The 11,315-nt window shown below is 42.2% G+C and overlaps 1 protein-coding gene across 2 annotated transcripts; it reads left to right on the top strand.

Annotated features, from left to right (window-relative positions):
• The first annotated feature begins 1,670 nt into the window (after positions 1–1,670).
• CCNG2 (cyclin G2) lies at positions 1,671–10,318 on the top strand. Of its 2 annotated transcripts, none has more exons than XM_012650991.1 (8): positions 1,671–1,980; positions 2,972–3,109; positions 3,732–3,869; positions 4,955–5,205; positions 5,542–5,620; positions 5,696–5,794; positions 8,078–8,283; positions 9,330–10,318. In XM_012650991.1, the coding sequence occupies exons 2-8, from the start codon at positions 2,972–2,974 to the stop codon at positions 9,451–9,453; spliced, it is 1,035 nt and encodes a 344-aa protein (XP_012506445.1). In that variant the 5' UTR covers positions 1,671–1,980; the 3' UTR covers positions 9,454–10,318. The 2 variants fall into 2 exon arrangements, with proteins under 2 accessions (XP_012506445.1, XP_012506446.1); XM_012650992.1 differs by lacking the exon at positions 1,671–1,980 and adding an exon at positions 2,792–2,890 and having other exon boundaries at positions 9,330–10,230.
• The last annotated feature ends 997 nt before the right edge of the window (positions 10,319–11,315 follow it).

Genomic DNA, 11,315 nt, shown 5'->3' with positions numbered 1-11,315 from the left:
GAATAAAGTAACTGTTTAAATAATGTTTGAAAGATCCAACTGCATTGCATAAAATTATATAACCTGTAAATCATTTTAAAATAATGTGCTAATTTTATTTTCCAAAACCCTCAACAAGACCACACCTCTCCGAAATAAGAGGATTAGCTCTCTGGGCTCCAGACTGATGCCTGTGTTTAGTCCTAGCTAATATGCAAAGGGACTTTCTAAAATTTCTTAGCTGCTCTGGAAAGCAGAGAGCGCTGCTGCTAAAGCTATGTTATGTGCCTTCCCATATTTCACAAGTAACAAAACAATTCACAGAAAACGTACAGAAGAGCAGAAAAGAGAAATCTGTTCCCAGGGGCTGATTATTTAGACTAGAACTCTCCAATGTGCCATTTACTAATTCAGAAGCGAGAAAGTAAACAAACTATAAATGTTCCAGGGGAGTCAACTACACCTCCCAATGATACTCCGTGTGAAAGTTTCTCAGGCCTAAGGCACCTGCTCTGTTTGCTTTTTGCCCCGCCTAGAGAGAAGTGTCACCAATAATAACAACGCTAATTATAATGGACAATAAATGATAATGTGTGGGTGACCATAGACCAAGGAGCTCTGGGAGTCTTCATTAAAACAACAGCACAAACTACAACCTCTGGAGGCATGCTATTATAATTATTAGATGTTTACGTACCCTCATCAACGCGCAAAGTTTTTATTAGAAAGTCCCTCCTTTGAATTTTTAATTATGGAAAAATTCCAAGGCTCACAAAAGTAGAAAGAATAGTATGACGAAACCTCGCGTCCCCACCATTCAGCCTCAACGACTCCCAAGTTTTTGCTCATCTTGTTTCATCTATCTCCTCCATTTTTCTCCTCTTGGGTTGGAAAATTTTAAAACAAATACCAAAACATGTAGCATTTATTGACTATTTCGGAACGCACCCCGAAAATGTCACAATAATTTCATTGGTCATTGCAAAATGTACCCGCAGGACAAAAAAAGAGGGATCGTAGCAAACTCTCCTGTGGAGGAAGGGGTCACCACAAAGGTAGGTCATCTGGCTGTTGGCGCTTAGGAGGTGCGAAGCTAGCGAGGTATCCCCCCCGGGGCAGGGGGCGGCCGGGAGAGAAGGCACAGACCCTAAGGGCAGGAAACCGGACGCCTGCAAAGCCGCCAACTCAGGCATGCGCAGCGCAGACCCCAGAGTTGCTAAGGCCCCAAGGAAGACAGAGGGGCAGGAGACGGTGAAAACCAATCAGAGGGCTCGAAGACTAATCAGTTAGCCAATCCAGATTCGAAAGTGAATCACGTCCTCCGCACTTTGCTCACCCCACCCATATCCAATCAGAGAGCCGGCTGCTTTGGGCGGACTTTTCAAAACAGCGAAAACAAAACAAATCGGGGACCTTTAAAAGGTGCAATGCGACCAGAAACGATCTCCTTCCGCCCCTCAACCCTCTCGCTCCCGCCACCCTCCTCCTCCGGATCAATCGCGGAATAAATCCGACGCCCAGATTGCACCCTCCGCCCTGGAACCTGGCGGGAGGACAAGCTCGGCCAAGCCTAGGAGAGCCGAGGAGCCGAGACAGCTGCCTGGAGCGGAACTCTTTTTCGAATTCTGTAGAGGCAGTGGAATATCCCTCCGCGGGGAGTCACGTGCCCCGCCCCCTTGGGGGCGTCGAGAACTCAAAACAAAAACAAGGGGTTTGCTCGGGCCTCCGCTGGGGCGCTGAGGCTGCGGCGGCGGCGGGGCTGTGAGGGGCAGGCCTCGAGGGGCCGGCGCGCGCCCCTGCGGACGGCGGCGCGGGGAGCGGGATGGAGCCGGGGCTGTGAGGCCGAAGCGGCGGTGGCAGGGAGGAAGGGTCGGATGCGGGTCCGGGGGCAGCGCTGAGGCGGCGGGTCCCCGACCTCGGAGACCGGCTCGGAAGTCCCCGCCGCGCCCAGTCCCTGCGGACCGCGAGGCCGCGGGCCGCTGGAGGCGCGTCTGCGGCACGGTGAGTGGGCCCAGCCGGGATCGCTCCGGGTTTCTTTGTTCGTGGTCGGAACTGCGGGGGGAGGTGGTACAGTGCCTCGGTGCTGCCCACGCCTCGCTCCCGGAGCTTGCCCTCAGCCCCGGCCCTGTGGGAGTTGGCGCCCGGCGACGGAGAGATGCTGGTGGGCTGGAAGGAGGGGGCGACGAGGCTAAAGGCAGTTCTCCGCTTCGGTGCCCTCCTCCCGCGTTTTGTCTCGGGGCTCGCCGGGGTGGTGCTTCTTGGATTGACAGCCCCAGGGCTCTGCAGAGTTGCGGAACCGGGGCATCCGCGGAGGGACGAGTGCTGTCCGGGCGCGGGGCGGGCTGGACTTCCGTCCCCCGACCCCAGCCGCGTGGGCCGCGCCACCCTGCGGCGCTCTCGCCCTAGGGTGTCTGCCACTCTGGAACGTCCGGAGCAGGCGCTGCCGCAGCGGATGGGGAAAGCTTGAGGCCTGGACTCGAGCGAGAGGGGCTTCTGGAACTGGGCCCCCGGGGCGGGGCGGGGCGGGGCTGGGCTCCGGAGTCTCCTCCCTCTGGTTCTTTGTTCAGTCGCGAGACTTTCCCTCCCCTCCCCCCTATTGTGCAGCTCCGCACCCCCAGAACCCTCTGCAGTCGCTGCCCCCCGGTGCAGTCCCCAGGGCACAAGTCCCTCCCGGGCGACTTCAGGTGTGGCGGACCGCGGGACACCGACGCCCGCGGGCAGTTTCCTGTTTGTGAAACGGCTGGCCGGTCTGACCCAGCGCTGGCCGGCCGACGTGACCGCGGCCCCTCCCCCTGCCACACCTCCTTGACCGTGGAGAGGATTGCCCTGGGCTTCTGGCGGACGTGACCGGTCCCCTCACCCGCTCCTCGCCGGGGTGTGCTGGGGCGCGCTGGGGTGCCCCTCCCTGGAGGTATTGGCTCCAGTCTTTTCTGCCCTCCTTCCCCACCCCCGTCACCCTCACGTTACATTCTGTGTGGTGTCTTTGCTGCAGATGAAGGATTTGGGGGCAGAGCTCTTGGCAGATCGTGAAGGGGTCCAGCTCCTTGGATTGTTGACCCTCTACCTGGAGCAAGAACAGAGATTCCAACCTCGAGAAAAAGGGTTGAGCTTGATCGAGGCTACCCCGGAGGTAAGATGGCAGAAAAGATAACTCGCTCAAGTAGCTGATAGGGCTTGGAGGAGATAACTTTTTTTTAACCCCAATTGAATCATGACTAAAGACTGCAAAGTTTAAGACCAAAACTGGTGTTACTGGAGTATCAGGGTAAACGTTATTACAGGGTCATGCTTTTGTTTCTTAGCAAGAATGAGAGTAGTGGTACTTACTGTAGAGAAGTGTTCAAATGTGGCATTCCCAGCCTGCAGCTTCTGGGTGGGAGACTCCTTGTGAATTGAGCAGTTCGTTTGTGGAAATTGCTCTGCTTATGGAATATTTATTTATAATAGGATGTTAAATGATTTTTAGAAAGGCTCTATCTTCATTCTAAGGGAATTGAATTATATTTGCTGTAACCCTCTGGAATGTGGCAACAGTTCACCGTATTGAATTGCTGAAGTGCTTTTATGATGTGTATTTTTTTAAAGCAACGATTTCCATGTGATAGAGTGTATACCTTAAGTATATACTTTAAGTGATTCTTCCCTATGTTCTTGAAGATTAAGGCAAAAAAATTACTTTATTCTTTGAATCTGTATATTATCCATCTAGTTCTAAGAAAATTGTAAACTTTGGCTCTTGGTTTTGATTGCAGAATGACAACACTTTGTGTCCAAGATTGAGAAATGCCAAAGTAGAAGATTTAAGGAGTTTAACTAACTTTTTTGGATCTTGCACTGAAACTTTTGTCTTGGCTGTCAATATTTTGGACAGATTCTTGGCTCTTATGAAGGTATTCAATCATTTTTTTATTAGTACATCTTCATTTTCCATGCCCAATGCTTAGCACACAGGGGTTCAGTAAATATTTATTGAGCGAGTGTAATAATGCCCACTGTACATGTTTATAACAATCAGAATTGATTATTTGTAGTCTCTTGGTACTAGACTAAGAGAGTACAGAATTAAGCATATTGGTGTATTTTAAGTTAGCTTTTGCTGTACCTCTTAAGTACTGTCTCTTTGAAGATCTGACAAAATGGAGACTACTGTGTTTTAGGTATTCACTGTATGTAACAGTCCTCAAAATAAGGTTTTCATATTTTCATCTCCCATCATGTTTCTCTTGGAGCCTAGATGTTCTTAATGTTGAAACATGACAAATGAAGTGTAGCAGTGCATGAAAGGTGACCCACTATAAGTCTTTGCAAAGCAGGGAGCCACGGTGTATTAACAGTCACCGACAACTGTTAAAAAATGTGGTGATTCTTCTGCCAATAGGATTGCTGTCAGCTGCTGGGTCAGTTTTCAGGGCACTGAAAAGAAAAGGGCAGCCATCTGTCTGTGGCAGATTTTACATGTGTCCCACTCTGCATTACTGATGCGATATTTCTCTTGGGCAAAATTACACTGAAGTGTGGAATGATTCTTAAAGATTTTTATGTAAACAGATAAGTAGAAAATGTTATTTTTATATCCAGAGAAGCAGTATATTTTTTTGGTGTTGAAAGGCTTAATTTATTTTGGGGGTGATTTTATTATTATGAATTTCATAAGTCTGAAATGTAAAGTGTAACTCACTGCTAGAAATCTAGCTTTTGAACCTGCGTGGAAGTTTTTTTTTTTTTTTACCTGCATTTAAATTTAAATTAAGTGATATAAAAGTTCAGAAAGCCTCTTTTACTTTAAAGGGAGGTTAAGAAAGTCTAAAATGTGAATATGAGTGTAAGTGTCAGTGAAGGGCGATTACATACAAGGGAAGCAGCTTGATTGTGTTTTGTCTCAACAGTAGGAACATCATTATAATAATCTTTTAAGTGTCTTTGCTAAATCAAAGTGACAATTGTTGAAAGAAGCCTTTTGTTCTTTGTTTTTTAGGTGAAACCTAAACATTTGTCTTGCATTGGAGTCTGTTGTTTTTTGCTGGCTGCTAGAATAGTTGAAGAAGAATGCAATATTCCATCCACTCATGATGTAATCCGGATTAGTCAATGTAAATGTACTGCTTCTGACATAAAACGGATGGAAAAAATAATTTCAGAAAAATTGCACTATGAATTGGAAGCTACTACTGCCTTAAACTTTTTGCACTTATACCATACTATTGTACTTTGTCATACTTCAGAAAGGTCAGTGGGACTAAAAATAAAAGTTTTGTACTTTGAGCATTGCCATAGCTAACAGTGAAGAATTAGAATGAGAGTGAAATTTATAATTTTACCCCCTTCAACTATGCACCTTGGACTTCTAGTTGCAAGTCCTTAAAATCATTTAAGGCCAGGCATGGTGGCTCATGCCAATAGTCCCAGCACTTTGGGAGGCCAAGGCAGGGGGATCACTTGAGGCCAGGAGTTTGAGACCAGCCTGGGCAACATAGTAAGACCCTGTTTTACAAAGAATAAAAAGAAAATCATTTAGATCTTTGGAAGTTTAATAAATCTATATTCTTTCTTTGCATTGTGTAGGAAAGAAATACTGAACCTTGATAAACTAGAAGCTCAGCTGAAAGCTTGCAACTGCCGACTTGTCTTTTCAAAAGCAAAAGTAAGTCAATTTCTTGTTTACATATGTCTTACAGTTTCTATTTTGAATTTTAAAAAAACTTTTTTTTTCTTGTAGCCATCTGTATTAGCTTTGTGCCTTCTCAATTTGGAAGTAGAAACTTTGAAATCCGTTGAATTGTTGGAGATTCTCTTGCTAGTTAAAAAACATTCCAAGGTAAATATCTTCAGTTCTTATTCTTTAAAGCAAGTTTCTTTCCTAATGTTTTATTTTTTCTGTGGTGACTTAAGCACACTCATTTTTTCTTGTATCTCAAGTGTTAAAGTTCTCAATATGCAGCTTTGACCCAGATGGTATTAATTTGGAGGGGAACTTGGTCACTTAGCCCAGCTTCTTGCTGCATGTAGATGTCCCTTCTGTAGTATTCATACCATATGGTAATACAGCTGTGTACATTGCCACACATGCGTTGTTCTAAAATTCATACTGGGAAGTAGACCTCAGTGTATGCACTAATGGGATAGGATGGCATTCATTGCACCTATAGGGCTGAATTATCATCCCATTAGTAGCTTCACCACATAACGTCAGCAATGTTGATGTTTTAAACCACAATGTCTCTTTTTAAACCCCTTAGACAAACAGCCCAGTAAGTCTTTGCAGTCATAAAGAGGTGTAAAACAAACAAAAGGTTAAAGTCTTAAGCTAATAGTCTCGTGGAAATATGGAGATTAGCATGAGGTGGTGTGTTCTGTCATTTGTTATTGTGTCTCAGTGCCGGGTAATAATGAATACAGGGAGTCTTTGGGGTTTCATTAGCAAAGAAGTAGGGCCGATCAGAAGCACTGTGACTGGGAGCCTGGCTGGAGCAAAAGCATCTTTGACAGTGAAGGTTCGGCCAGCAAAGGCTTATGGCCAAGAAATTGGTGCACTAGACAGGTTTGGGAAGTCATTTTATTTTTAAAAATTTTTTGTATTTTTGGTAATGAGTTATGTATTTTTTAAATTTTATTTTTCAAATTTCAAAATATTAAGTGGGTAGAGATGTTTTTGTTGCATGGATACCTTGTATAATGCTTAAGTCAGGGCTTTTGGTGTGCCTGTCACCAGAATAGTGTTCATTGTACCCAAGAAGTCATTTTAGAGTAGGCTTCCAGATAGAGTGTCTGGGTGATGGTCACAAGCAGGAGTAAGGCTATCAAACTGAAACAGTAGTTTTGGAAGCTAAGCATGGAAATGAGGCAGGGAGTCATGAATGACCAAAATTTGGACCTAATGGTGGAGAGAATATTGGCATCATTGGCAAGAAATTTGGGAGATGTTAATTTGTCATGAAAGTATGATTTTAGGTGCTTGTAACCCAGGTAGGTAGGTGTCTAGCAGGTATTTGGCTGTCTGGAATAAAAATTCAGAAGATAAACCGTAGTTGGAGATTGAGATTTGGAATTTCTCATGAAGAAGCAGTTGTTGAAACCATAAGAAATTTGTGGAATCCTTTGAGTAGGGTGTCATTTGAAGCTCTGGGGCTTTCAGCATTGGCCTTGCTCCCACTGGGAGCCAAGTGAAGGAAGGTACATCCTGACAATTAAGAACAGCGTCAAATTGGAAAGAGGTTTTTAAGAAAAAGGTGGTCAAGAGTATTGGATTTTGATGAGAGGTTCAATATAGTGAAAACTGAAGGAGGTCCCTGGGTACCTTGGAGGTGGTGGCAGAGCAGTGAGAAGGGAGTGATGGAAGTCAGAGTAGCAGGGGGTTAAGGTGCAGCCGTATCAGGTGGAGATGGAGGCCAAGGTGATACACAGACAAATCATCTTCTTGTGGTGAAAGTACATGTGTGTAAGTACATTTTGTTTGTAACATAGATAACTTTATAGGTTTTGTTTTTACCATGATTTTATTAGTTTTCATCTGAACTTTTTATTGATAGCAATATCTAGAAACATCTTCAGTGAAAATTGATTCCTTGAAATAAACTGGGGCATTCCCCAGTGGTGGAGGAACTTTTTGGGAAAATTCTCTTCTTTTGCTCACTTCTCCTTTAGTTTGTGTCTGGTGTTGTAATGTAAATATATATTATTAGCAATCCAAACAATAAATTGGTTTCTATAACAACATGTTTCTGTAACAGAAGGAATGTTAAATTCCTTTGCATTGAGACTGTTAAAATAGTTGGATTATTAACAGACCTAGAAAGTTTTTAGGCCAGTGTGTTTTCTTAGAGTAGACAGAGAGAGCTTCTCTATGTACCGAATCCTATGTAAATTATACTTAATGGTTCTCTTCCTCCAAACCAGTGGTTTCCAAATTTTGGCTGCACATTGAAATCACCTGGGGAGCTTTACAAACTTGTTGCCCAGGTCACACTCCTTATCAATTAAATCGGAACATCTGGGTTGGGAGCCAGGCGTCAGTATTTCTTTGCAGATTGCCTGGTGATTCCAAGGTGCAGCAAGGTTTGGGAGGCACTGCTATAATTTCTTCATAAATACTTCTTTTCAGATTAATGACACCGAGTTCTTTTACTGGAGGGAGTTAGTTTCTAAATGTCTCGCCGAATATTCTTCTCCTGAATGTTGCAAACCAGATCTTAAGAAGTTGGTTTGGATTGTTTCAAGGCGCACAGCCCAGAACCTCCATAACAGCTACTATAGTGTTCCTGAGCTGCCAACAATACCTGAGGGGGGTTGTTTTGATGGAAGTGAAAGGTAAGCAGGTTCCTTGACTAATTAAACATCCCCAGAGTAAATATTACTGATTTTATACTCAAAACAGAACTATGGTGGATTAATACAAAATAAGGCATCAGAGAAAGCCCTACTCTAACATCATTTCTTCAGGTAAGAAAATTAACCAGAAGTAGTTTTGTTGAAATAGGTAATGATTTATAAGGCCTCCCTCCTCCTCTAAAAACTGGTTGTTTTTCATCTTCCTTCTCATCTCCCTTGCTCTTTTTAAAATTTTGTTTGTTTATTTATTCATTTATTTTCCCCTTGCTCTTTGAAATAGAGTTTAGTGAAAAAAAGAAAGAAAGAAAGGAAAGAAAGAAAGAAAACCTGAAGACTGCAACAGCATATTGGGCTTTTTAATGTTAGTTTGAATTCCTGATACGGTGCTATAGGGAAGAGATCGAGGTGCCCCTGGCCTAGGCAGTAAAGGGAACCACCAGCACTCACGGGGCAGACTTCTATAGATGTTCTTACAGTTTTGTCCAATGTTGTCGTCTTATTCAGTTTAATTATTTCTGTTTGTAAAGTGAGTTATTTAATTTTACTAAATTTGACTGTTCTATGCTGTAGAGATAAAGGACCAGAAGTTTCATTTTCATAGCTTGTTAGTTTCTTGCTTTGATATTTGAGAGTATCAGTGATGCCATTACTGACGTAGGAAAGACATCTAAATAGATGCTGTGATACAAGATATGTTGTCTGTAGTCTGCATTTATCGGATTTAAAATATGTAGAGTGCTACAGTTAGTTGCCGATAGTTATTCATTGGTACAAGAATAATAGTTTGGCAAACAGTAATTTGTTTAAACTTCTTAAGAAAATCTGCATTTTCTGATGAAATTACTATAGACTTCACTTTAGGAAGTCCTTATAAGTTCTAAATGTGGTCTCTGTAAAGCTTACATTTTGAATATAAAAAAATCCTAAGATTAGAAATACTCATATAGCGGTTTTATTTTGCTCGTCAAACATTTCAGTGTAGTTTAAGTAATGCTATCCTCTTTTGTCTGTCTTTTTCCTTTTAGTGAAGACTCGTGTGAAGATATGAGCTGTGGGGAGGAGAGTTTCAGCAGCTCTCCTCCCGGTGATCGAGAGTGTACCTTCTTTTTCAACTTCAAAGTGGCACAGACACTGCGCTTCCCATCTTAGAAATCTGGTCGTTCTGTGTTAGAATTTACATGTACAAGTTTCAAAGCAATAAATGGGGGAGTAGGTAGTTTTCTGGTTCAGCCCCCATCTAGGCAGGAATCACATAGACTGGAATACCTGCCTTCTATTTATTATTCAGATCAGATCTGGCCTATTTTCATATTTATCCTAAGCCATCAAATGGGTTAGTGCCTCTTAAATATAACAGTAATTTAGACATTGGCACTTTATTTTTCTCTTGGATCTTTAGGTACTTGGGGTAGGAGGGAAGGTGCTTATACCTTCAGTTTATTACTTTTCATAAAAATTTTTAAGGATAAATAGTGTAGCTTGAACATTTATAAAGCCTTCAGGTGTCTTTATTGAAGCAGATCGGAAGTGTGCAAGTGCTTCCTTAGCAGGGACAATGGATAACCCTGTAGTGGTTTATCTCAGATTTCCCCTCCTTCCTTTCTCAGAACAGAGAATATACTCTTAAATGTCAAACACCATTTTTGGTTTTGTTTTTTTAAATGATCAGTGTGTATCTGATGCAGTTCCTATAAATTTAGTAATTATATTGACATTTCTGTGAATTTTGGTATGTAATGTCTTCATTAAAGTTTCTGCTAAAGCAGAAATAATCGACAGGCTAAGGCTGTTAGTTGCATTCCTAATGCCTAGTATCGTCAGACTATAGTATTATTTTAATGGTATTTAAAAAATTCGTAATCTGCTAGTTTTGCATGTGTCTGTATGAAAGCAGTGCAGGAGGTTGAACACAACTAGGTAACTGTGGGATTGGTAAGTGTTGATCTAGTAGTACTTTTTATCTCATTTTCTTATATTAAAAAATGTCTGCATGATTGCATTTTATTTCCTTTGTAATTCACATTTCAAAAATAATGTATTAGCATATGGGTGCCAAGATTGAATATGAAGTGAAAAGAACCCAAGTGTTTGTAGTATTATAGTTTTAAGCAAATCTGTGTGATGATACAGCCATAAGAATGGGGATATGTAAACTCTGTACACGTAAGGTTTTGTACAGAGAATTTTTAATTTTTATAAACTGTATATGAAAATGTAAATCTTTAAAAATGTACATAAAAATACTGTATTTTTTTACCTTGTGTGTGTGTGATAGTCTAGTCATTGCATGTAAATATAATTTATTGTGTATTCTGAATTATAAATCATACATCGATGACTTTTTTACTGGTAAGTCAACATCCATTGGATGTTTTCAGAAGTGATCCCTTTTTGAAGTAATAATTACATTATAATTCAAAATAAAATTATTGATGAATTCTCCTTGTTTGCAATCACATCTTAATTTTTAATCTTTCTATAAAAGTACTTGCTGTATTTCAATGAGAAGGCTTCGAGTGAGGCTGGAGTGGTTCCAGGGTAAGCCTTCTCACTGGCTACCAGAAGTTCTCTGAGTAATGGTTCCTCACCACAGTTTGGCCCTTAGCCTTGGAGATACCGAACGTGAATCTGTCACTTGAGAGTTAACCTTTATCTGGGGTGGACTCCTGTTAAGCAAGCTCTCTGAGACTGGTGTTTTACCAGAATAATACCTATTAATTAAGAGTGAAAGGCAACAGGTATCAAGTAGACCAGAATGCTCAGGTTGGCAGATCAGTCCAGTCTCTTTCTGGAGACAAACCAAATTCTAATCAGAAAGTTGCTTGATGAATAAGCATCATGTGTTAGCTGTGAAGGAGCCCTGCCAGGTTCTGGCCCTTGGGGACCTCTTTTTCCAAGTCTCAGGTGGTTTCGCAAGTGATGGTCCTTTTTTCTCCCCATGGGTTCCCTATCCATCTCGTTTGGTTTTTGTAGACTTTTGTTTTCCCTAGTTGGTTCGGGAATCATGTATA

The sequence above is a fragment of the Propithecus coquereli genome, unplaced genomic scaffold (genome assembly GCF_000956105.1).
Source record: "Propithecus coquereli isolate 6110/MARCELLA unplaced genomic scaffold, Pcoq_1.0 Scaffold343, whole genome shotgun sequence".
Taxonomy (NCBI): domain Eukaryota; kingdom Metazoa; phylum Chordata; class Mammalia; order Primates; family Indriidae; genus Propithecus; species Propithecus coquereli.
The sequence above is the reverse complement of the archived record's forward strand: the minus strand, read 5'-3'. Positions and strand labels throughout refer to the sequence as shown.